Genomic DNA, 27,573 nt, shown 5'->3' on the forward strand with positions numbered 1-27,573 from the left:
TTACTAGTGCTATCATTGTACTCCCTGTTCACTTTTGTTTATAGATTTGATTTCTTTTTTATTTTGTAATCTCTTTGACTTGCACTGTTCCGGCCACTCCGTTGCCGCCAGACCTGAATCCCCTCGACGATCGTAGCTGAAGCTGCTGTGTCTGTGCCCACACTGTACGTAGTGCGATCGGTGTCTATCCCCGTAAAAGGTCCTTAAAAGCCGGGAACAGCTACCCTTCTGGCTCCCTGGCGCTCGTGCTCGTGGTCACCGAGAGCAAGGGCAGGGTCTGCATCGTGTACGACGACAACGACAACGACAACCACAGCAGCGACACCCACCTGCAGGCGGTCGTGGCTGTGTTCCAGTCCGACGGCAGAGGGACCTGTTACCACCGCAACGGGAGCATCTGGTGAGACAGCCCACGGGACAATGCGTCAGGATTTTTCTGCAGTGAAGTTACAGACAGTTAGAGGAGAAAAAAAAACAACCTCAACAGTCGAGTGTAATTGAATTGATCACATTGGTGATGATGATGATGGAGGCCGTTCTGTAATGTGTGTGTGTGTGGGCCACAGCCTGAGCTTGTGTGCATCAGGAGGGCAGTGTTTGGATGAGACGGGGGCTGTGAGTCGCCGGTGGAATTGGAGCAGCCAGGCCCACAATTACATCCTGAGGCCGGTCTTCCTGTCTTTAAACAAGCACTTTGGGGTTCGGGTACTCGGACAAAAGAAGGTGTTTATCTCCTTCCTAGCCTGCGGCCAACAGGCGAAATTCAATGTGGGTCTCTGCTGTGAACTGGTATGAGTTTTTCTTTTTTGATATATATTTATATATGTAACAGGATTGTAGTAACAGTATACATAGTAATATGTGTATATCTATATATCTGAACATTTCTGTTTTTGATTTTTTTTGGACATTTGTATATATTTGACAATTTTGTTTTTACATCACTTTTTTTCTATTTTAGAATTATTCTCTATTTTTCGTACTGTTAAGCTTTTTCATGCTGATGGTGTGCCGTGTAACACACCAAACATCACCAGAAACGAAATCATGGTTTGTAAATTCATGATGTAAACGTGCCTGGTGGAATAAACCGATTCAGATTCCTAATCGAGCCCACTAGTTTCTGCGTCTGTGGTTTGATGGTATTTATAATGTTGTTTTTTTTCCCCCCCAGTGTCCGAGGGACGGCGAGAAGCGTCCCCCGGTTGCGGAGGAGCTGTTCCTGCAGGCGCGCAGGGCCATCGAGCGTCTCCAGCTGTGCTTGAGGATGCCCGCCAACCACAAGGCCTTCCGGGCGGCCACGGTGAAACAGCGCGTCAGGAAGCAGCCGGAAGCCATTGAAGCTGTGGAAATGATCAAGAATGAGAGGGTGTTCGTCCAAATGTGCCTTTCAGGACAATCTAAAAAACAAAAGATTTGATTGTGTTTAATCCTTTTATTTTCATGGCACTTCCACACGACTTTGGATACATGTACGCACAGCCAGAGATGAAATAAGACCACCGCATAGGCCTTTATTGCTGTGTGTATGTACTGCATTGCTGTAAACTTGTATTTAATTTTGTGACTGACTTGTTACTTTTTAATTTTTTTGCCTACACCGGGTCGGCTGTGTCCCTCAGGTTCTGCCGTATTGTGGTCGAAGAGAAAAATAAAAAGGTGGTTGATACCGGACTTCATTGAGCGACTGTATTTATTATTCCCATCATATCTTACCCAGGCGAGCCTGTACGGTCGGCTACGATCGTTTCCTATCACAGCATAAATATAAAAGAAACATGACTGGAGAGTTATCTCAGTGAAATGCCAGATTCACTTGAGGCCATAATTGACTTTAGAGAGGCCCTGACATGGATGAAACAGTATGTTTCAGTGTTAGGTTAGACTTGAGCCTAATCCCTTTTGTCTCTAATCAGATCAGTCCGTTCCCTTAAGTCCTCCTAATGACATCGGGGAAAGCAGATGGCTCCACGAGAGGGTTTCATAAAAATTATTTTGGAATCTTGTGCAATTCTCTGAAACATCCTATCAAATATTACCAAAACAAGGCCATAGTTATAAAAAACAGAATAAGGCCACGCCTCTGTTGAATATGAAGGAATACAACGAGGCCCCGCCCTCAACAGCAACATGCAGGTTGTAAAGGAACACAATTACTGTGCTCCAGGTGGCTGGTTGAATATTGCGCTCCGATTGGCTGGGTAAACACCTCACTCTGAACGCCTTGAATAGACGTTCCTTCTCTCTTCTTGGAATCAACAAGAATTGTTTCCTAAGCCATCGTTACAAAGTTGAACTTTCTAAATGATAAATACTTTTCTCTTTAAGCGATTAAGAAATCATTTCCTTTGCTCCATAACACTACAATGAGAAGACCTCATTCTAAGGGGGGAGAAGTGTAAGCGAAAGAAAAACAGAGAAAGGGTTTTACAGTTAAGTACTATACTTTATTATACATAACATTTTGTGCTATGCAAAGTGAATACAAAATAATTATGATCCACAAATCAAAATGAAGACAATTTAAGATGTTATTTCAATAGTCTGGATTAGAACATTTGTTTTTCTATAAAGACTATTTTCATTTAGGCGAAAAACAAATAAACATTTAATTTCTAGAGGATGGCTCACTGGTTAAAATTACATGTTTTGCTCACACCGATCAATTCTTCGTGACATATTTAAGACAATTAGATTTGGTGTCAAATCTCCTTTACGTAACCGCTGGCGTCCAAAGGATCGCCGCTAAGCCTAGATGCGATGTTTATTGCACCACATAGGATAAAATCTGCAGTAGTATTAATAGAACAACATGTGACAGGGGACCGGCACAATGGCCATGGATACCGCTCAGGCGTCAGGGGCGGGGCATCTCTAAGGGGTGTTGTGAGGAGTGATGGGACATCCAGCCTGTGCCGACAGTCTTCCTGCCTTCAGCACAGGCCTTCATAAACATCACTTCACAGCCCGATGAGAAACCCACCACGAACCTAGAGACAGAGAGAGTAGATCATCAACACTGTATCTGAGTATCTTTTCTTCTGCGTCAAGACCACAACTTCCAGCGAGAAGATAGAGCATAGACTAAAGTTCTTTGTATAACTATACTTTTTAATGGCCATTTAAAGCGTGGGCGCTGTGTGTGCTTACATGGAGGGGCTTTAGGCTCTAGCCGTGAGGGTGGGGGTTCGGTTAGGAGCGGTGGTGAGTCATTGTGTCCATGTGAACGTTCATCTTCAACTCGTTCTCGAGGATCTGCACAAGCTGCTGCATGGAGGGGAGGTGACCGGACTCTAGTTTGGACCACACCGGCACATCTACGGAAATACAACGCAGGCGTGTTATTCAGGCCTCCATGTTGCCCCGGAAAACAACGGGCTTTCTTTGTTTTGTTTTTTTCCACTTTGATAACCTAAACAAACTGCAAGGTCAACATAGTAACAACCAAAGAAAAAAGACCAACAAGATCATGAAATCTTAAGTTCAAATTGTTGAAGCAATTGTATCATATTACTTAGGTTAAAATAAACACCATTGAGGAAAGGAGGCTCACCGTTTAATGTGATTTCAAAAGCCCCTGTTGACATTAATTGGTTTTCAATCATATTGCTGGAGAAGAACACCATCATGCAGGCATAGATCTGAAAGAAGCACAATTAGTTTTAAAAGCCCATAGATACAGAGTATTACAATAAAAAGCTATCATGAGGAAATATAGTTTCTACCATTAAAGCCATATAATATCAGCATAGGGAGACAACCAGGTCAAAAATGTTATAAACATGCATGCACCGGTACACGCTCACCAATTTGATGAAAACCCATACATCCATGCATTACAAACAAGGACTATTCTTACATTCAACAATTTTAGTCCAAGCATGTTTGCCGTGCACCTCCTGTTTCCTTATGAAATGAACTACAGTTAACAGTGTTTCCCCTATAATTGTACAGGCCTGGCAGTCCGCCAGGCAACGAGAACCCCCGCCACGCCAAAATAAAAACTTTTTTTAACGGCAAAAATAACGGCACTGCCCGCAGAAAAAATCTAAATATTATAGCCTTTCTTTTTTAATGGGAATTTACAGTCCATTTATGATATTTAAACACATGTACAAACTAGAGATGTTAAAATGTGCCGACTAAACAACTGACTGTCTCAATGTTCTCCATGTCAACAGTAAATTCGAAAATTGTTTTGTAACAGCCCATTCAAAACGTACTAAAACTTTACTTAGAGGAAGGGAGAGGGAGCAGGTGCCTGCGGCAGTGACACCACACCAGCACTGTGGTGTGGGCTGCAGGAGTTTCGCTTTCTCACTTTGCGTGCTTAAAAAATGGCAACTTTGCATAGGATTCAGAGGGTCACATGAAACCCCAGGGCGCAATGAAAGTGATGGAAGATCCCATGAATCAGAATAAAGATCCCACCTCGGCCGGCGCGGGGCTCAGATGCACCACCGCCTCCGCCCGGCCTTGCGCTCATCGTTCCTGTGGGCAATGTGAACTGTGAACGTGATTTTTCGAACAGGGTACTGGGCTACAACTCACATAACTTAAGAATTTACAAAATAAAGACAAATCTTCACTTCTGAAAACGGACCTCAGGAACAGGCTGCAAGGAGAGCACTCGGGGGCCCGCATGAAGATTTCAATACATGGGCCTCCTGTGGCAAAATGTTCGTATCATGATGCAATGGTGACATTATTTGCAATGAACCATGCACACTGTTTTCATAATGTGCTAATGTTTTGCAAAGGTCATTGGTTAAACAAATAATTTTTAAGCAATAAACAAAGCTTATTAAGGCATACTCTCCTGGTGATCACTTTGTTTTAAGTCTTGAATATACCGAGTGAACAAAAATGTACGCAAATATAAATTGCAGACCACCTGCTGCACCATCTCTGTTTAGGGCTTTTTCGGTGCGTACCACCAGGCCTGAAAAATAATCTAGGGGAAACACTGTAAAACATTCAATGTTATCACATCTAAGGGCTTTGGAATTAATCGGAGAGACACATTGGGCTGGAGATCCAGGCGAGCGCTTACCTTGTTCTCCTGACCCCACACCCAGACGCCCGGGGCTTGCACACCAAAAAGGGCAAACGGGTCCTTGCCAATGATAACAAGCCCAATCACCAGCAGCTTAAACACGGACAGGAAGGAAGCAATGTGTCTGAGGGAATAAAACATGTGGATGACTTAAAATACCATTTCTGGTCATGGCCTCTTAAAAACAAAACACAGTGAACAGGGCTGTGCAAAGTTCACTATTTTCAAGAACATTTACGCAGAGTAAACTTAAGCACGCCACAATAAACAACATACGTACATATTAGATAAGACGCTTATGTAGTCACTCAACCATGTTTAGTTCTGCTTTACTACCCTTGACTTTTATCACAAAGAACTGGTTCAACAACAACCTGCGCACCAGAAAAGCTGTTAAAGAAAGAGGCTGCGGGAAGTGAGCCTCACACACAGCACAGTCAAAACCCCAATGTTGTTTTCATCGACTAATCGTGCAGCTGTCAATTCTCCTGTGTGTTTATTAAGAGACGCTGATGAGGACCTGAGGGTCATGATGAAATTTGGAACCACTCCTTTAAGTAAACCACAAAGGATTACAGAGCCAACTCGAACCATGTACTGCCTTACTTTTGCCATGGTTGTGCTCAAAACAGAATGGTTTTTTTTTAACTAAATTGATTGGAATGACCCAACCTACTTCAACAGGAAATCTATTCGTAGTAGCATAAAGATAGCGGATTATGTGTGTTCTCAAATACCTCTCTTAGCACATACAGCATATTTAAACATACTAGTAGCACTATCATTACTATGCATGAATTATGTGACAGTGCAATTTAGTGAACCTGCCACCTGCCCTTTATTTTTTTTAAACCCTATTTACAGTGTAACCGTGCATTACAATGAAACAATTGGGAATGGCACTGTCCTACATATTATAAGTTAGACATGAATCATCCTTACTAGGCCCATGATATTCCCATTTGTTAAAACAACGCAAACCTAGAAATTAATATCAGCCCGGACATCATTTATCTCTAACCAAATAGTTAATGAAGTTAATTTTTTGATTGTTTCACACATGTAGGACATATCTTGTCTGGTGTATATATTAGTATATGATCAGACTGCGTTTCTCGTACCGGTAGAGTGGAAGAGGAAGGTAATTCTCCCCCTCGATACGGATGTCTGGGTACCGCTGGTACAAGACCTGCGTGTATTCCTCAAACGCCCGCTTGTACCCTCAGGAAATGCTGTGAGAAAAAAATTAAGAAGTGGGTTAGAAAAGGTCTGGGATTCCGTAGAACATACAAGGTAGGGTTGCCAAGTTATCGGTGTTACACGGTGTTCCGGCATTACTTGCCAACCGCCCCCAGGATTGCTTATCTCTTTTTTTTTTTTTCCATATTAATAACAACATTTAGTTAATTTTCGCATATCAGTGCCGATGCTCATCAAGTATACATAATTTGAATTCGTAAAATATCGAGCGTGATATCAAAACAGGTACTCCTCACTTCACGACAAGTTCCGTTCCTAGGACCAGGTCATTAAGTGAATTGGTGGATAAGCGAAGACCCGTGTTATTTCACGGTAAGGGGGCGTGGACATTGAACGCTAGTGTAGTGAATACTGACGGACTGCGGGAACGAGATTAAGACCGGGAGCGGTGAGGCGTGATGAGATGCTTGACACTGAGACGCCGCGGTATTGTACGCAGCGCATAATACAGACTGGTCAGAGAGCTGGTTGTAAGTCTGAAGGGTCGTTAAACAGGTAGGTCTTTAAGTGAGGAGTACCTGTACTTAGTCGGACAATACAGAAGGGAAAGTGCAGAGCTGAAACACAGTCTGCTTATCAAGGGAGGAGGGAAGGCTAAAGGAGACATTAGATCATGTCTAGATCGGGATCTGTCTCTTACCATCTGTAATTAGCACTCGTGCACAACACCCTGCACAAACCCCCCTCCGCACCTGTTGTAAAATGTGTTGTCAGGAGTTTTAGTATTAAACGGTGGGAAAAAATCCTCCCCATGGCATCCCTGATACAGGGGCAAAAATCAGGCAGCAACATTTTGAGTTTCTAGCTGAATTCCAAACATCAAGCGGGTGCTTGTTCAAGTTCTGCCATTGTTTGAGTGTGTTATAAATAGCACTTCAGCCTAACATCTGTGATTTTATTATGCATTTATCTGTTTTTACCATTTTATTTATGTTTTTATTCTTATTTCCCTTTCTATAATGTATTCAATATCCATATGCCTCATGTGAAGAAACCACTTTGAATTGCCCTTGTGTATGGAATGTGAGATATAAATAAACTTGCCTTTTTACCCCCATACAAGGAAACAATAATCAAGTCCAGATCTCTTGTCACTATGCTGCTGCGATTTACTGGTGACACCACATTAGAGAACATCCTTTGAAATTTCCCGGCTATTGTGCTTGTGATTAAAATGCAGAGGAAACTCTCGGAAGAAAGCCATACATTCAACTGTGGAAAATAAGTTGGATAATACAATTCCATTGTTGAGGCAATCTCCGGATAGGCACACAGGCCCGGGATCCCTGGGGCTTGGAGTAAATCCAATCCACTGTAATAGATTTACAGGTTTATCCAACTGTCTGTTTGGCTAAGAGCTGTAAATCATTGGATTTATCTTGTCTGTTAAGTAGTGGAGCAGGGCCATGCTTCTAACCTGCTGGCTAACAATAAAAACAAGAAAAAAAAAAAACGATGGCATGTCATGACATCACACGTCTGTTTGCAGATCAGAGCTGTGTCAACGTTACTCCACGGATTAATGTACAGCCAAATGCAGCCGTAGCTCCATCTTAAGATTTAAAACTGTACAACCCCTCCGCTGGCCGGCTTGACCCGCGTGATCCGAGTCAGACATCTTTTGCAGTACTCTACATATGATGTTAAACCCATTTTGTTTTCCACCCTGGCGCACAGTGGACATACAGATCTCATATGTATGCAAACGTGCATCACTTCCTACTTTTGACCATTGAAATAAAGCTCTGAATCAGGTTTACTAGGGGTTTAATATTGTACTTGTAATATTTGTATATTGCCAATTTTTCAAAAGCGTTTTGTATATTGCCTTATTTTTTAGTTGCTTAACAGGTTGATTGTATATTACCAATTTAAAACAACATGTAAATTGTTCTACAAATTCTTATTAGGCTATTATTATTATTATTATTATTACGGATTGTTTTGATTTGAGCTGAGCTGCTGTGACAATGCAATTCCCTTGCGGAAATTCATAAAGTATCTATCCATATTTATGTCTGAGCATCTAGCTGTAGCGGTAGCCGTACCACTTCCGGTCCGAAGACGCTCGCTAACGTTATCTCAGACGGGAGGGCGGCTGCGGCAGCCGCATTCGCGTCACTCCCCGCTTTCACGCTCACCAAATTTGGAATTTGAGCAGGGGCCCCGTGGCGAACTGCATCTTCATCTTCTTCACGCCGCTGTGGTCGGCGGACGTGGCGCAGTAGAGCGAGAACACCCCCAAGAAGAGGAGCGAAAGCCGTAGCCACCTGCGCGCCATCCCGTCTCGCCTGTGACTTCCGGCCGCTGCCCCGCCCGGCAGGCGGCTGATCTAGTGACGTCGGGCGGAGGCTCCTCCCTCTTCCGGAAGTAAACGACAAGCCGGAGAATCGGCACAGCGCCGCCGGGAGGGTGCGACCCCGCGTTTGCATTACATTACATTTACATTTAGTCATTTTAGCAGACGCTTTTATCCAAAGCGACTTACAATTGTTCAAACACCGACGGACACAGCCATCAGGAGCAGTTAGGGGTTAAGTGTCTTGCTCAAGGACACTACAGCATGCTAGCAGGAGGAGCCTGGGATCCAACCAGCAACCTTTAGATCACTAGACCACCAGCTCTACCGCCTGAGCCACCATCCCCGTGGTTTGAGCACAGGTCGCTTTCCCAAACCCCCCTGCGCGGGGCCCGACATCCCCAACACCCTGCCTGGCACCGTGCGCCGCCGGGCGAGCTGCAGCCCTGGGTCCCCCCCGGTCGGAATGGCCTTTGTGACGGATTTAAACACCGCCCGGTTTGTAGTCGCCGCCGCCGCCGCAGCGTGCGGCGCCATAAATGACGTCATTGCGGCGCCCGGCGACAGCGCCGCACGGCCACGAAAATGACCACAGAACAAGAGTCCAAAGATTTGGAAGGTTTTGTTTATATATATATATATATATATATATATATATATATATATATATATATATATATATATATATATATATATATATATATATATATATATATATTAAAATACACTTTTTATTTTACACTTAGTATTTTAATTTTACTGATCTTTCCTAGTTCAGATCCTTCCATCAGGGCTGTTTACAGCGGTTCTCCAGTTGCCCCCGGGGTCTGTGCACGGCGCCCCCTGTCTTTCAGGAGGATATCGACGCGGCAGCTGCGCAACACGCCCGTGCGCGCCGTGAGCCGCCGGAGCCTGTCGTGCACCGGGGGATGGCCGCACTTCGTGGCGAGTGAAACGACCGTGCATTCGGTAATAAACTGTGGCTGAGTGAGAATCCGTTTAATCCGCCGGGTACGGTGACACGTACGAGGAATTCGTCATGGTGAGGATTAGTGCAAGGCTGGATTACACGACAAACAATAAGCACAAAAAAATGGGCTTAACAGTCTGAAAGACAGCTTAAACAGAATAGAAAAAATGTAAAGTTAAAAGAAAACAAAGTTTATGACGATTTTATACACAGGATAGATTATTGGTATGGGTATATCTGTAATTGGACCGTAAACTCGATAAATCAGTTGCAATTGCTTTATTTTCATATTTAGTAGGAGTTTTTTCTGATGAGGTTTGGTGCACTTCAGTACAGACCATCAGCATTAAAAAATAAAAATAAATAAAGCTTAACAATCCGGGAAGAAAGGAGAATAAAAACATTTAAAAAATTATAGGCTAAGAATTTAATTTTTTTTTAATTAAATGTAAAATACATACAAATTACCAAAAATACGCAACAGAAGGATATTTGAGATGTAGAAAAATATACACATGTATGAATATACGTATATACATATTTATGCAATATACTGTATATAAACTGTATATGTGTATATATATATGTGTGTGTGTGTGTGTGTGTGTGTGTGACTGCTTTTAACTATATGAGGTCGGTTTTCTTTTTTATCTTTTCTTTTTTACTTTATTCTCCAATAAACTAAAAGAAATACGAAGAAGACTGGTGGCATAGTGGGTCGAATTTTCTATGAAGTGACCATCAGGTAGGCTAGCCACTTCAGATTTGGCCCCTTTGCAGTCCACTCTGCAGTCGACGATCCTCTACAGTTTAGAACCTCAGTTGACATGGAGACGACCCCCGTGAAGTGCACTTCACTGTGCAGCATGGGGCAATGTAGAGGGTGGGGCGGGTTGGGGTTAAAAGTGAACTAAACGCAGCGGCATTATTGGGATAAATAACTATTAGGAATTCATTATAATAACGATCACAACATTTTAAATTAATGTCTCAAAATAAAACGACACATTTTATTGATTTATTCAGAGGGGAAGTGCTTTAATCAATTGATTTGAAAGTTGTTTTAACCATAATTCAACACCCGCTGCGCCCAACGTAGACGCAGGCGACGCTGCCCGCCTCCGTCCAGTAGGGGTCGCTGCAGGGAGGAGCAAGACCGACACCGGCATCCAATCAAAATCGCCGCTTCCCGGAAACAACAAGGATTCAAACCTTTTGGCGGCGGTGACGTTCGAAGCGCCGCCATCGTTTTATGTCGAATATTTTCATTCGGGAAACATCACCGAGCGAGCGCTCACCGACGGCTCAGCGAGCTCCACACCGGCCCCCGTGATGGAGTCCCATCTGGCGCGACTGCTGGTCGGGCTCACCGTGCAAATCGGCCGGAGCGACGGTGAGTTGTCGGACATCTTTGCCCGTGTCCAGATGTACTATTCCCCGGCGTTATGCCGACCTCCTAACCGGAGTGCTTGTTGTTGGTTTACCCGCTAACAGGCAGAGTGCACGGAGCCAACGTGAAATCCGTGGACGCCACGAAGTCCTCGGTGCTGGTGGAGTGGCATGAGAGGAACACCTGCCTCTCCAAGGAGGTAGAGTCTCCGTGGCCGCCCAAGAGTCCACCTGTCCGTCCATTAAGCGGATACAACCCGACGGCTGTGCCCGCTTTGACTCGCATCCCCGCGTTCCCTCAATATATTGCCCCACTCCTGTGCGCCCTCGCCCTGGTTCCTTCAAAGCACTGTTTCCCCAACCTGTTTCTTTTTGGTTTTTACAATGAAATAATCCTGTTTACCCACTAAAAACGTCACACAACACCTAAAACACGTAGACAGACCCGTGCTTATTATTATGGCCTACTCAGTTCTTGGAGCTTGTGATGGTGATGACCTTGATGAACATAGCTGATATTCTGGCTGACTCTCTGACATTAGTACAGCCCTGCAATTTCGGTCTTGCAACGCAAGAGCTATTTCCGTTATTTATTATTAAGTGGAAATATTAAAAAAAAAAAAAAAAATCACGCCACACCCGGTGAGCTGTGTGGCCCCCTGGTTGTGAAAACAGTGCTTTATAGGGAATGTGGAGTTTCAGTGTTGCTATGGACACTCACTTCCATTCAGTTGCATAGAGAAATGGCTAAAATATCCGAAATGTACAAAAATGGAGAAAGGAAAGGAGGAAAACAAGGGTCGAGGTTTCATGCAGGATCGTCTGTGGCGGTTTTTCACCCAACAGCTTCTCAACTCAAAAATGCAGACCGACGTTCACAGTCAACACGACGAATGATCCTCTAAATATGGCGGCCTGCTCCAGCGATGTGACGTCCTCTTCACATTCCCTGTAGCGTTCCACCGGGAAGGCCTGGTTCAGTGGAAGGAGCTGTGACGTGCACGCTTGGGTGGGGGTCCAGGTGGTGGCAGTGTGCATGCACAGTGGTCCAGCCTTGACTAGTGCTTCCCTGGTGATCTAGGTGTCCCTAGCACATTAAAGGGACCAGGGCTGAGGGAACATTGAACCCAACATTGGAGATACGTCTGCTGCGGGATCATCGGGCCGAGGGAACGTAGGGATGACCTCTTGACAACTGTGCCCCTGCTCACAAATGTTTTGTCACGCCATCCCAATTGAGTTTGTGTCTTGGCAGCTATTGCCAGCCAATGCCAAGTTATGGCTGGAGTCGTTTCTAAGCTGATTTCTCTCTTCCTGTGTAGGTGGAAATAGGTGATTTGTGTGCACTCAATCCAGAACTGCAATGCCACATCAATGGTCTTGCCGCTAAAGCAGCTTCTCCCCTGTCTCAAGTCCCAGAGCCTGTAAGTGTTGTTTACCTCATATTACTGGGTAATACAGATGTTTGTGGAGCAGATTGTCATATCCGTTTTAGCTTCATATGACTGTACTCAAAGTCGGTTTCTTTTATTTATTCTTCTGTAGAATTATGAGGGTCGACTCCGCTCCTCCAGGATTCCTGCCCCTTCCTCCTGTATGTACATTGAGTACCTTTTTGTTTTGTAGCTGTCGTCTATTTGCATGCATCTCCATAGCTACATGAAGGTGGAAAATTTGCCAGATTAACTTTTCTGGCAAAGATATCAGTTTCTGTGTTTACAGAATGAAACTTAGAATTATTATTTCTGTTATAATTCATGGATTTCTAAACAAACTCACAATGATTAATGGTAATGTACAGCTCTGCCAATCAAATTGCCAGAGCTTAATGTCTGTTATACAAACCTGCTCTGATTCTCAAGTGGCCTTTAAGAAGTGGTTACTTTTATGGGGGGGGGGGGGGGGAACGCGTAAAAGCACCTTTGGCCCTATTCGTGCTGTAGGGCTGAATGTATATTTCCAGTTTCTTGTAAAATACTGTGACCAAAAGGTCTTGTGAGCAGACGTCCATTCTTAGCACCGGCAAATTAGCGTCAAATATGTAAATTATGCAAACTATCAGTAAACATTATCATATAGTGACTCAAAATCAATTTGTGAATAACGATCTGATTGGTCAGGTTTTGCAAGCGTTGCCACTTTCTGGCTGTTTTTATTTATCTATCTATCTATCTATCTATCTATCTATCTATCTATCTATCTGTTTGTTTTTAGGGCTATCGTGTTAGTGATGTTTTAATATTGTCAAACAGATAACTGTGATAACCAATTTAATTGTCGTTTTTGTTAATTTCATACCTCTATCACTGTACAAGCCTCGTGGCTCGTGTAATAATTGCCTCAACGTCATGAAGAGGAGCCTTTTATGGATGTTGGAACATAAATTCAATTGATGGAAACATGCCTAATTCACATCTCATCTGTTGCAACATTCCTAACATTGACTTATAATTCCCCTCAAATTTTGGACAGAGGCATATGAATTTCCAATATATTGATTAAAACAATGATCGATCAGCCAATTATGTCATAATTGTGACAACTCCACTATAAGGATTGAATTACAGTCCTATATCCCCTCAGACTGAAAGTCTCTCATGTAATCAATGTTGTTTCTCCTAACTTTTTATTCTTCCCTCCCCAAAAGCCTCTACTTCAGCAGCTCACTGGGCTGAAGAGAAAGGTCTGCAAGCTATACGTAGTGCTCTGAACCAAATGATTCTGTCTCCACAATCACTCCTCCATATGATGAAATCAGTTTGAATCTCTCGGTGAAAAGTCTTGGCTGATGATAGTTTGGCCCCCATTCCATAATCACTGCATAATTGGGAAATTAAAATAATTTTGTATGCATTTGGAAAAAATATGGACACACAAAGTCAATTTTACTTCATTAACATGTCTTAAAAAAAATGAAATAGGCTAATATTAAATATAAGTGTGTGGGGGTCATCAGTGAAAGGACAAAGCCATTTGAAATCTTTGACATGAAAGCCAATACATTTTGCTGTGATGATGGGATGCAGTCAACAGCACCAACTGTCCACCTTTCACTGATCGCTACTCGCACCCATTATTGGTTCTGGGAAAGATTTCTTTATTATACTTTTTTTTTTCCCCCTCTGCTGCTTTGCTTAAATTGATTGGTTGCTCACATGACTTTGCTTGCACATCTAGATCCTTAAAGTCTTAAAATGTATTCAATTCAGTTTAACAAATATTTGGCTGTTTAAAGTCATGGAATAGTCTTGAATTTGAGCCTACTTATGAAACCTAATATCCGTCTTCATACCTAAATACTTACCTTTACCCTGTACCAATTATGTAGTGTTTCCCTGCAATATTTCACTGAATAAAAGATGATTTGTCCAAAAGTCAGTTTAACAAAATAAAAATAAAGATTTCTGTGAAAAAAGGTCTGAAGTATTGCAGACACCCTGGTCTCCGGGAGTCTTTAAGTCTATAGAAGTTTGATCCCTGTTTAGGAGTCTTGGTTTGTTTTGGCCATGTTATGATAGGCTAGTACTCACTGTAATCCAAAAAAAAAAACCCCAGATAATGCGCTCAATCACCATATCGCTGACTTTAAAACGTTTAATCCTTCAGTCACCATGAAGAATCGGACCAGGCAAACGAGCCTCTTCCCGGTCCCGTGCCCAGCTGAGTCTGCTCGGCTGATCCCTTCTGCTGCTGATCCATGCCCTCCGTCAGTCCTCACCACCTCCAGTGAGTACCCGTGTTCTGTACGTCTTTTTAACAAGTGGCGAGAGGAAAAACTAACAGAGGGTGGTGCTTGAATTTTTTCCTCAGAAATTTAAGGACTGCAATACCTTGAAAAATGATTTTTGTCCTGAAGTGCTTGAAAAGTCCATGGGGGGGGGGGCACGGCCATTGAAAACCTTTGATATTATTCCCCCCGATTTTACTTATTAAATTCCCAACGTGATTGGAAAAAAAAAAAAAAAAAAGTCCAGAATCGCTTATAGATGATGCCAGGGAAATGTGAATGGAATCCAGCATCGTTTGTTGGTTATAACTTGGTTACAGGTTAGAACTGTACTTGAAGGTGCTTGGATTTCCAGGGTGGAATGATTGGAGCACATACTTCTGTCACAAAAAACATTCATGAATTTTGCTAATGATCACATGGACAAAGAAAATGCCTTTCTGGAGGAAAGTTCTATGGTCAGATGAAACAGAAATTGAGCTATTTGGGCACAATGACCAGAAATATGTTTGGAGGAGACAAGGTGAGGCCTTTAACCCCAAGAACACCATACCTACCGTCTGGCATGATGGTGGTATGATGCTCTGGGCCTGTTCTGCTGCCAGTGGACCTGGAGCTTTACAGAAACTCAGTGGAATATTGAAGGAGGACGATTGCCTCCAAATTATTCAAGAAAACCTAAAATTATCAGCCAGAAGGTTGGGTGTTTCACCAGGACAATGACCCGAACACACACACACACACCAAAAGTGCCAAAGGAAATGCTAAATCAGGCTATAATTAAGGTTTTCCCAAAGTCCTTAATTAAACCCCATCAAGAACATGTGGACTGTGCTGAAGAAACAAGTCCGTGTCAGAAAGACAACAAATTAAGTTGAACTGCACCGATTCTGTCAAGAGGAGTGCTCAGAGATTCAACCAGAAGCTTGTGGATGGCTGCCAAAAACACCTTATTGATGTGAAGATGGCCAAGGGACATGTAACCAAATATTAGCATAAATATTAGTATTCTGTATGTATAATTTTGACCCAGCAGATTTGGTCTCTCTCTCTCTCTCTCTCTCTCTCTCTCTCTCTCTCTCTCTCTCTCTCTCTCTCTCTCTCTCTCTCTCTCTCTCTCTCTCTCTCTCTCTCTCTCTCTCTCTCTCTCTCTCTCTCTCTCTCTCTCTCTCTCTCTCTCTCTCTCTCTCTCTCTCTCTCTCTCTCTCTCAACAAAATATTGAATTCTCCCAAACGACAGTGATGCCTATACATTTTTACAAAGTGGTTTTTAAGATATTCAAAACAAAAAAACGACATCTTATGCAGGAGGTGCAATCTGAAAGAGATTAGCGACTGCAAAGTGGTGGTAGGGGAGTGTGTTGCTAGGCAGCATCGGATGGTGGTCTGTAGGATGACTCTGGAGGCCAAGAAGAGGAAGAGAGTGAACGAAGAGGCAAAGATAAATGGTGGAAGTTGAAAAGGGAGGAGTGTTGCATGCAATTTAAGGAAGAGGTAAGGCAGGCAATAGGTGGGAAGGGATGGTTACCAGATGACTGGGAAGAAGAAATGGGATGGTCAGAGAGATGAAGAAAGTAGACAGGAGAACAAGCTGATGCGTGGCAAGGCGAAAAGAGAAGTGGCAAAGGAAAAGGCATACGACCAGTTGTACGAGAGATTGGACAGTAAGGAAGGAGAAAAGGACTTGTACCGATTGGCAAGACAAAGGGACCAAGCTGGGAAGGATGTACAGCAGGTTAGGGGGATGAAGGATAATGATGGGAATGTGCTGACTAGTGAGGAGAGTGTGTTGAGGAAATAGTACTTTGGAAGGAGTACTTTGAGGAGTTGATGAATGAAGAAAATGAGATGGAGAGAACAGTGGATGATGTGGGGATAGTGGATCAAGTGCAGCAAATTAGCAAGGATGAGGTGAGAACAGCATTAAAGAAGATGAAGAGTGGAAAGGCAGTTGGCCCATGGGAAAGGGTAGTGGAGGCTAGGTTAAGAGGAGAGGTGGGGATCAGCAGTATGGTTTCATGACAGGAAAGAGTACTACAGATGCAATGTTTGCTTTAAGAATGCTGATGGAAAAGTACAGGGAAGGCCAGAGGGAGTTGCACCGCGTCTTTGTGGATTTAGAGAAAGCGTATGATAGGGTGCCGAGAGAGGAAGTGTGGTATTGCATGAGGAAGTCAGGGGTGGCAGAGGAGTACGCAAGAGTGGTACAGGATATGTATGAGGGCAGTCAGACAGTAGTAAGGTGTGCAGTAGGCGTGACAAAGGCATTCAAAGTGGAGGTGGGATTGCATCAAGGATCAGCTCTGAGCCCTTTCTTGTTTGCAATGGTGATGGACAGGTTAACAGATTAAATCAGGCAGGAGTTTCCGTGGACTATGATGTTCACAGATGACATTGTGTTCTGTAGCAAGACTAAGGAGCAGGTTGAGGAGAGCCTGGAGAAGTGGAGGCATGCGTTAGAGAGAAGAGGAATGAAAGTCAGCAGGAGTAAGACAGAATACATGTGCCTGAATGGGAGGAAGGGCAGCGAGAAGCTGAGAATGCAAGGAGTGGAGGTGGAGAAGGTGGATGAGTTCAAGTACTTGGGGTCGACTGTCCAAAGCAGCGGAAAGTGCGGGAGAAAGGTGAAGAAGAGAGCACAGGCAGGGTGGAGTGGATGGAGAAGAGTGTCCGGAGTGATCTGTGACAGAAGGGTTCCAGCAAGAGTGTAAAGGAAGGTCTACAGGACGGTAGTGAGACCAGCCATGTTGTACGGTTTAGAGGCGGTGGCACTGACTAAAAGGCAGGTGGCTGAACTGGAGGTGGCAGAGTTGAGGATGTTGAGGTTTTCATTGGGAGCGACAAGGATGGACAGGATTAAGAATGAGTACATTAGAGGGACAGCTCAGGTTGGACAGTTTGGGGGGGGAAAGTGAGAGAGGCCAGATTGAGATGGTTTGGACACGTGTGTAGGAGAGATGAGAGTTACATTGGGAGAAGGACGCTGAGGATGGAGCTGCCAGGCAAGAGGAAAAGAGGAAGGCCAAAGAGAAGGTTTGTGGATGTGGCGAGGGAGGACATGCAGGCGGTTGGTGTAAGGGAGGAAGATGCGCAGAACAGACAGTATTGGCGGCAGATGATCTGCTCTCATTTTACTCTCCTCATTATTATTTGGCGTCTGCCCTTTCTCCCTCAGCTGTCCCCAACCAGCAGCGCAGGAAGAACGAGGCCCGGCAGCCGGCAGCGCTGCCTCAGTTCAGCGAGGCCCCCAGCGAGAACAAGGACCCCCAGAGCCTCCCACCGCCGCACGCGCCCAAAGGTTTGTGTCCCACCGGCACGCGGGGCGGCTGCAACTTTATTGACAAATATTTATTGACAAAGTCCTGCTATGGAGATGTTGAATATCTGCTTACTTTCCAGGGAGAAGGATCACCGTGGCGCCCCAAGACCTTCACAAGAGCAGCAAGAGGATCTCCAGCGTGGTGAAGCCCTCAGACAGGCAAACCAAAAGGGGAAAGGTGAAATTCCTCGTTTATGTAAAAGTCTTCATGTACATGTGTACGTCGCCAGGGGTTTCTCTACAATTCTCTGCTTTCTCCTCCAGTTTGCGGAGGTGAACCGGCCCAACCAGAAGTTCTACCAGATGATCCAGGATTTCAGGGAAACTCTGGAGATAAGCCCGCTGTCGGAAACCGATGCAGTAAGACCAGTCTATTGTAGAACTAGGATTATTCATCTGCTCTCTCTTCCTAAATGGCATCCATTGCAAATTCTCTGATTTCAAGAGCTCGTGTTTTTTTTGTGTATTTTATTTATTCTTTTATTTTTTCCCACAGGTTGAAACATATAGAATTTGTGTATGCGTTCGCAAGCGGCCGCTCAACAAGCAAGGTATGCTAGAAATGGACCTTGAAAAACGAAATGATGCGTCTCAAGGGGTTTATCCCATCGAGAAACTAACATCCCAGATGCCTTGGCTTAGCCCAGTGGTTCACAAAGTGTGGGGAGTGGCGTATTCTATAAGTATTCCACTTACTGTATTACGTTTTAGGAGTCAGTTAGTCGGTCTATTAGAAAGGAATTTTCTACTTTTTATTTTATTTTATTTTTGTACTTTTTCCTAGGACTTATTGTGTGCTATCACCGGGTGCGTTGCATTACATTTCACTGCATATATGTATGGAAGTATGTATATGTATGTGACAAATAAAAATCTTGAATCTTGAATCTTGAATCTTGAGTGCCCCTTAGTGGTGGTGCAGCAGTACTGCAGGGGGAAGACACAAGACAGACACAGAACCGCAGCAAGAAATTGACTGAGGCAAACTTATGTAGAGGAGATATCATACATTTTTAATGAAATTAAATATTATTATGCATTTATTTGTTGTTAACCTATTTTACACCCACAAACGCTTACAGGAACTAATGGAGCAATATAATGCCAAGACAGAAAAAAAATACATTTAAATGTATTTTGACTATAAAGTTCAAATGACTTGCTAAACGAAGAAGCTGGAGGACTTGGATGTTCATGTTCTTCATGATGTATTCGTTTTTATTTTTATTTTATTTTATGAAGCTCACAACCTGCTTTGTCACTCGTCCTAAAGGCAGTCACTTTGAGGAACCTTGACTCTTGGCCGTCTTTCGCCCACATGATCTCGGTCTGCTTAAAAAGCTTGATTACCAAAAAAATTGATGTTTTTGTCGTGTCAGAGCTCGCCAAGAAGGAGATCGACGTGGTCTCTGTGCCGGGCAACGGCTCCCTGCTCGTCCACGAGCCGAAGCAGAAAGTGGACCTGACCAAGTACTTGGAGAACCAGTCCTTTCAGTTTGACTACTCCTTCAATGAAACCGTCAACAATGAGTTGGTGTACAGGTAATTATACAAACACTTCTGTTTCACCGTATGGTGTTGGTACCTCAATGATTTGGTCGGTGAATGGTAAATTATTGGGTATGTGCTTGAGTTTTCTGAAACCATATCATTACCCCTTTTTTTTTTTTTTTATGTAAAGGATTCTCTCTTCACCCACAGGTTTACAGCCAGACCCCTGGTCCAGGCCATCTTTGAGGGCAGCATGGCAACATGTTTTGCTTATGGCCAGACGGGAAGTGGCAAAACGCACGTAAGTCTCAATTTCCTGAAGGCATCGCTCAAGGGAAATATCAAACACAATTAGCATTGAGCGTTTTATATTGTCCTTCTTTCATTTCAGACCATGGGAGGTGACTTCACGGGCAAGCAGCAAAACAGTGCTAAGGGCATTTACGCCGCGACAGGTAGGCCTGAAACAAACAACCTTCTCACACAGTAGAACCGTAAACAACGGTTGATATAAAGATTTTTTGATTATTGTTTTGATATTTGTGAGGTTATTTCAGGTTTTTTTTCCTCATTTCTAATAGTTCATCATCTCTGCATTTTACTTTTCAAATGAAATATGCTACTCCCAATTCATTTAACATTTTTGTTTTAGTTTCCATTGTTTGTATACATATTAGGGTTTATCCTTAAGGCTTATTTCCCATATATATTCCTTATATGTTTATATATTTCAGTTGAGATCCAGATGCATCTTTCCATGTTATTACGTAATTCTCAGATGGGCTGTAGGCATATTGCCATAATTCCGTTTTGTTAAAACTATCATCCCCAAATTTTTGCTCTGGACCCGGTTAATATCAAACAAAGCTGATTTGGTTCATCTACTGTTAGCCAATTTTGAAATGCTGCTTATTTGGAGAAAATTTAAGAGGATAGAAGAATAATTGGGAAATAAGACTTTAATAATAAAGTTTGATATTGTAACAAACTATAAAAAAAAAAGTAATTATATATAAAAGAGGCCGGGGGCTTATGAAGATTTATTTATTTTAAATTCATTGTTATTTCTGAATAGGGTTTTGTTTTCTCCTTTTTTTTTTTATTTTTTATTTTTTTTTAACAACTGTGGAGTAAGTTTAGCAGAGTGGGAGTAATCCTCACTGTCTCTCTCTCAGCCCAAGACGTCTTCACCCTCCTGAACCAGAAGAAATACGCAAGCTTGAACCTGTCTGTGTACGTCAGCTTCTTTGAAATCTACAACGGAAAGGTGAGACCAAACTGCGTGAGAAGTTAGTGGCGCATGGATTCCGGAGGTCGTTGTTTAGAATTATGTTAAACACTTCGCTATTACAAAATGTCTCAACACTTGGAAAGAATACGACCAAGACATCTGTCTTACTTTTTCCCCCTTTTACGCTGGTTCCATTCCACCTTGATGAATAGTTTTTACGTGAGTTTTTTGTTGAGCTCATTGTAATGCACTGATCATGATCAAAATGAGAGATTCAAAATGTTTATTTGTCACATACATATACAGGTCCTCCTCACTTAACAACCGGGTTCCGTTCCGAAGACCAGGTCTATAAGCGAGGACCCATGTTATTTCACGCTTAGGGGGCCTGGCAATTGCGAATGCTAATGTAGTGAATACAGACTGTATGAATGAGACTGAGACTGAGTACGGTAATGAGATGAGATATATACAGTGTATATAGTATATGTAGTGTATATACTGTATAATGTATATAGTGTGTGTATATAGTATATGCAGTGTATATACAGTGTATATAGTATATAAAGGGTGATGTGCGATGGGATGCTTGACGCCGAGCACGCCACGGTATTGTACAATACAGACTTGTTGGAGAGCTGGCCGTAAGTCTGAATGGTCGTTAAACAGGTAGGTGGTTAAGTGAGGAGTACGTATATATACAATCATACATACTGTATATGTAGTGAAATGACATTGCAACGCACCCGGAGATTATGCACAATAACTAACTTACTGAGGTTATTTTGCATAATCTCCGGGTGCGTTGCAATGTCATTTCACTACATATACGTATGCTTGGCCATGATCTTATAGAAATGTATCACAATAATTACTCACAATTATGCTTCTTTTTTTTTTTTTTTTTTTTTTTTTGATTCAAAATTCAATTTGACTATTTCTGAATGTAAAATAAACATAACTTGAAAGAAACATCGACAAGGTATTATATTGAGCTGGATCGCACCAATGGGTTTATCATATGATATTATATCATCTTAAGAATCAGAATTCACGTCCCAGGTTGAACTCCCCACTGACAATAAAAAAAAAAATACATTTTTTAACACGGCACATTCCCCTGCTCTCAGGTGTTCGACCTGCTCAACAAGAAGACCAAGCTTCGCGTCCTGGAGGACGAGCACCAGCAGGTGCAGGTGGTCGGCCTGGAGGAGGTTTACGTGACAACGGCGGAGGACGTCATCAAGATGATCGGGATGGGCAGCGCTTGCAGGTAGGACGGGACGAGGAGCTGCGCAGCCAACACACCTCAGAACTGGATCAAAATATTTATCGTTTGAACTTGATTATTATGGACCATGGAGTTTCAAGACTGTTGTTTTTACTGTTTACAAATGACTTTGTTTTTGTGTCTGCTTGGTTTGCCCCCACTTCATTCATCTCCACATTCTCTCTGAGGCATTATCTTGTAAAATACTTCACAGATGACAATGTAAACAACCTTATAAAGCCAAAGTCTAGTAATCTCGCTCGTATCACTATGAGGTCTCGTTGTCGGCCGCAGTGAATGAAATCAGCTTTCCCCTTCTGCAGAACATCGGGCCAGACTTCTGCCAACGCCAACTCGTCCCGCTCGCACGCCATCCTGCAGATTGTGCTGCGGCGCAGCGACCGCCACGCCACGCTACACGGCAAGTTCTCGCTGGTCGACCTGGCGGGCAACGAGCGCGGCACTGACGTCAGCGGCAACGACCGCAACACGATGGTGGAGACGGCCGAGATCAACTGCAGCCTCCTGGCGCTCAAGGTAGGCCACTGCAAATATGGGTGGCAATGTTTTGGGTGATAACTATCGATGCTGTGATAAGATTCTCCCACACAAACTAGTGATGTTGATGTTATGACCAAGCAGATAGAAGCGCCGAGCAATCTGTATTAACTGCGACGCAGCCTTACCCCCAATTTGCACCGAGAGCGCCACGTCAGCGGCGGGTCAACACTTCAGATACACTGCCGTGTTAATCAATGTTGCAATTCACACCGGCTCCGTCAGCTGTGCCGTGGGTGTCTCACGTAAAGCCGCGACGCTCCAAGACCCCTTGTGTTTTTCACGCCGTGGCTCTATTTTTCCGGGCTGCACGTGTGAACCGGGGCCTAAATTCCCATAGAGGCCCATTCAAAAGATGTATTTAGTGAAAATATTCAATGACCAAGCCTGGTATGCATCAACCACATGTATAAAATCTCTGATGTGCGGTCCTGCCTTGGATTACTGAGTTAAATTAACAAACTGAACTAATGCATTTTCCCCGCAATAAATGAAACCTCACTTATGTTCCGAAAATATTATCATTCCAGCACAAAAACAAATATCACGCCCAGCAATAGATTTGAGATTTTACTTCATACTTGGGCAGTAGTTTTTTTTAGACTTTACTGCTCTGGTTTACCGTACCTGTCGGAAACACGGAAGACAGTGGAAGGGGGGTGGTGTCCTTGCTGCTTGGAGTGAACTACGTGTGAGCTCTCGTCAAACTGACCATAGATTTCTGTAGTAAAGACATCTGTCAATTTATTTATCAGGTATTATTAATAGGTTTTTATTCAATGTACAATAATATCCATTGCATGTTTTTATTCATTTAATAATCAAATGAAAAATAACTGATAATAAAAATAAATAATAAACACATTACAGAAAAAGCTATTAAGCTAATGCACATACTGTATATACATTGTGAAAATGCAACCTCCTCTGGTTAATGGGACGAACCCACCACTGCCGCGGAGAAGAACCGGCACCGCCGTCCGTGTGCGTGTGCGTGTCTGTGTGTCATTTCAACAATAAAACCTATTTTATTCAAGGCAGCTGCTGTTGTAAAATATGAACAATGAATGAAACCAAAGATTCATTTCCCCATTAAAGGTTTATACATTCCACAGTCGTGGTTTCAGTGATAGAAAGTCTGAAGGGTACTTTCAGTTGCGAGTCATAGACGGAATGAAGACGAACTCAATGTGAAGTGAAGAATCGTCGAACCGCGAGATTTCCGCGTGCCACTGACGTGGCTCTTTCGTTATGATTTTGGGGTGAAAGACCACATTGAGCTGCGTATCACGACAGTCATGATGCCAGACCGTACCTAGGTTCCTTAAGGACGGTTTTTCGATTTCCAAACTTTTAAATTCAAGGTCCGTCTGCTCTTTTCTCTCTAGGAGTGCATCCGCTCGCTGGGTAAGAACAGCGATCACATTCCCTTCCGCATGAGCACCCTGACCAAGGTGCTGCGGGACTCCTTCATTGGAGGGAAGTCCAGGATCTGCATGGTGCGTTTAAGACACCGTCCGTTTCCAAAGTCATGGCTGTTGGCATGAAGTTTACGCCAACTGAAATGGTCTCTTGGTGACCAACAACCTACTGTATTGACTCTCTGGTTACTTTTTCTCCAGATCGCCATGGTTTCTCCAGGCATGACATCATGTGATTATACACTCAACACCCTGCGCTACGCTGACAGGTAATGACATCACTTGTTTTAGCCTGACCTGTGGCGCTGGTGATCTCAAAACGTGCCACCGTCGCCGACCTTTACAACTGGTTCTGAAGTGGTTTGACACAATCTGGCCACATGCCAAAAAAAGCCCAATTGTTATTTATTTGATGTTATTATTTATTTACCATAGCAAACGGAGGTAAAAACAAACAGGTCCTTAATGTTGGTACCGGAACTCTGCGCGACCAAACGATCCGATTCAAACACTCTTGTTGTTTGATGTCTCCGCGATCTTAGTCACGGGGAGGCGGATTTCAGCCTTGTATCGACTGGATTTTTGCCTTCAGAACTACTAATAATAATCACGCAGCTTCCCTTGGCTTCTGATCTGCCCGTTTTTGTAATAAAGATTTGTCCCCTCCCGCTCTCCCCAGAGTCAAGGAGCTCAACCATCAGTCCAAAAGCAACAGGACGGCCAAGGAGCAGGAGACGGTCCACAGCTCTTCAGAGGAGGTCAGGCGGCGTTGTTCCTCTAAGTCCATGATAATCTGAACCAATCTGTTAAGGCTGGACCGCACGAAAAGATTGTTAAAATCTTAGCAGATGTTGAAAATGTGAGAACCCACACATAACCACATATGATACGTTTCACAATTTTGTTCCTGTAGTGCGTGGGGAGAACAGCGATTCGGCCAAAACGGCATAGCACCACACACACACACACATACACACATCAACAGATTCCATTCACCAACAACCCGAGTCTTCATCACTTATAGCCACACGAGATTTGACACGAAGGTGCGGTGAGATCACCAGAGTCTCTAAACCACAAATATTGCACGGTCAAACATGACTTAAGAATGAACAACCATGGCGGCTGACTGGCCATGCTAGTTTTTGCACTGTATTCTACAGAAAATCCAAAAGGGGGGGGGACAACGGATGAAGTCATGGAGCTTGAACATGCAGTGTACATGGTCGTGACTTGTTACGTTTCAGTCAGCTTTGCTCCCAATTGACTCTCGGGCGTTCCCACATCACAATCCACAGACCCCGGCCTCAGCCCCCCCCCCCCCCCCCGCACTACAGGATATCGAATCCTTGATATTGAACGTGTTTAATATTTGCCATTTGAGATCAGTGCGAATTGATCAGATCGGGGGAAGTAAAAGAAAACAACCTTGCTCACCATGGTTATGGGGGTAACCTGTTGGGATGATCTTGTAGTGTGTACCCGCTGAGCTGTCGTTCTGCCGCAGGACTCCTCCGTGGCCTCCGCCGTGTACGAGACCATCTCGGCGGCAGCGCGGCTGAAGGGGGACGTCTACGACGAGCTTCAGGTGAGCAGGCTTTTTCGTGAAACACAAAAGATGGTTTTCTTCCACGTCGCGTTGGCCTTCAAGTCCTCTTTTCCTCTCGTCGTTCTGTCTTCTCAGGGAGCCAACAAGCTTGTCAAGCAAATGGAAAACACTACGTACGACATCGAGAGCAGCCTTCCCGAGCTGGTGGATTATGCAAGGAAATTACTGGGTGTGTGAAAATGTCACCGTGATTATTGTTTTGTGTTTCTTTTTTTTCCCAGATTTATATTCTTTCATTCTGGACCATCATCGCCTCCCTCCACGATTCCCCTGTGGTTTGAAGGTCCTCGCTCGGGAGGGATGACGTCTTTTTGTAGGCCGACCCGGAAGTTCTGACTTTTCCGTGGGATTTTGGGTTATTGCAGAAGTGTAAATGCAGGAGTAGGGGGGGGGGGGTGGGGGGGGGAGCTGACATTAGGCTTTAAACAAAGTACGCCACAGTCGCAAGACTTCAACGTCACCACCACTAAGCTTCCAACTTGTCATTTGGTTTTGCACGCTGACCTCTTCTGCTGAAGCCTGGAAAGTCTGAGTTGGAATAGTTTGCAAGAGGGCGAGTATAAACGCAACTAGAGGCTGTGAAAGGCGGACTAGTAGATGGGTTTCTGTGTTCGACGCGATGGCGTTTAATGTACCCGACAACCTCTGTCGTCCCGTTCAGACGCTCGTTAGCAACCGCCTTTTTCGTAAATGCCCCGCCAGTATATTCACGAGTGGGGTATTTACTGACGTGTTTTATATGTTTTAAGATCTCCTAAGCTTGTGTGAACCACAGACCTAATATCAGCCATCGAACCAAATACCCATTCCCAAGACAAGGGTACCGGGAGTACACAAATACAAATTTCCAGGTTTAGGACTGCAGCACTCGATTGTCACTGAATTTTAATGGGGATGTTTGATACAGCGGAGGGAGGAGTCTGATGATCCTCTCAAACCTCATTCATCAAGAAGGTTTTAAAATGAATTTCTGGAATGGAGAACACAGCCGAGTTGTCATTTTCCTTTTTTTTTTTTTTTTTAGCAAGAGTCTAAAATGATGTTCTCCGTCTTCCAGGCACCGTTTTGGAGTTGGAGTCCGCTGTGGATCAGGAGCGACTCGCAAGGATGATGTTTTGAAATATTAGTCGTGAACCACGCCTCCACATTTAAGCACACCTCTCATGTTTCCGCATTTATTTTTAAAGATACAGCTGTTAAAAAAATTAGTAAATCAATAAAATTATTTTTAAATATATCTGTTTTTTTTTTTTTTTTTAAACAAGATGGTGACCATCTGGTGCCAACTTTGTGTTATGTAGGATCACTAATCTATGTCTGTGAGAATCGGGATCAACCACTTTTCATTTGCAGCCCTCCCTTGAGAATAGTGAAATTGACCATAAATAAAAAAATATATATTGAATTTTGTAATATTTCAATATGGTTACTGTACTTTTTCGTTGAGGTTTAGAACTTGGTGTAATCAATAAAGACGTCTAAAAAAATGTCAGTTTCAAATTCAGTTTGAGTAACCGTTTTAATTTATATGTGTATCCAAAAAGGAAAGTACATCCGACATATAGACATTTAATATTAATCAATGCATTGATTTTTATGATTTTTATTTTATTTATTTTATTTTTTTCCTGGTTACCTTTTGAAAGGGTCTAATTTTCCATTGCTGTTTGTCGCTTTGAGTCGTAACTGATGAAACCTTGTACTAACTGGTCATCTTGGTTCACGGTAAGTCATTTTATTTGTGAAGAAAGTTGAGATAAGAATATACATTTGTGGAGGGGAAAACCCCAACAGAGCTTTTATTTTCTTAATAAGTATACCAGACCCCTAAAATTGATCAAGCAACTCTATACAAGAAAGTATGTTTACCTGGATTTCTGCTTGGGCTTTCTCCCCAAGAACTGAATATGAATATACACCGATCAGCCACAACGTTAAAACTACTGACGGGTGATAAAAATAAACATAACCAC

At 43.3% G+C, this 27,573-nt stretch overlaps 2 protein-coding genes across 2 annotated transcripts; one reads left to right on the forward strand and one right to left on the reverse strand.

Annotated features, from left to right (window-relative positions):
* Positions 1-2,431: 2,431 nt before the first annotated feature.
* On the reverse strand, positions 2,432-9,060 carry selenot1a (selenoprotein T, 1a). The gene is made up of 6 exons (XM_080010565.1): positions 8,458-9,060; positions 6,178-6,288; positions 5,054-5,180; positions 3,554-3,641; positions 3,151-3,317; positions 2,432-2,990 (listed from the first exon to the last, which is right to left on the reverse strand). Exons 1-5 carry the CDS (start codon positions 8,595-8,597, stop codon positions 3,193-3,195), a joined length of 591 nt encoding a protein of 196 aa, XP_079866691.1. The 5' UTR covers positions 8,598-9,060; the 3' UTR covers positions 2,432-2,990; positions 3,151-3,192.
* A 1,785-nt stretch (positions 9,061-10,845) lies between these two features.
* Positions 10,846-26,957, forward strand: kif2c (kinesin family member 2C). The gene is made up of 21 exons (XM_080010675.1): positions 10,846-10,978; positions 11,080-11,174; positions 12,297-12,398; positions 12,520-12,568; positions 14,581-14,700; positions 17,877-17,999; positions 18,101-18,198; positions 18,285-18,380; positions 18,517-18,571; positions 19,400-19,562; positions 19,722-19,812; positions 19,903-19,966; positions 20,687-20,778; positions 21,873-22,015; positions 22,336-22,549; positions 23,959-24,069; positions 24,193-24,260; positions 24,671-24,749; positions 25,499-25,579; positions 25,676-25,769; positions 26,658-26,957. Exons 1-21 carry the CDS (start codon positions 10,918-10,920, stop codon positions 26,717-26,719), a joined length of 2,061 nt encoding a protein of 686 aa, XP_079866801.1. The 5' UTR covers positions 10,846-10,917; the 3' UTR covers positions 26,720-26,957.
* Positions 26,958-27,573: the final 616 nt, after the last annotated feature.

The sequence above is a fragment of the Zeus faber genome, assembly GCF_960531495.2.
Source record: "Zeus faber genome assembly, chromosome: 12".
NCBI lineage: Eukaryota > Metazoa > Chordata > Actinopteri > Zeiformes > Zeidae > Zeus > Zeus faber.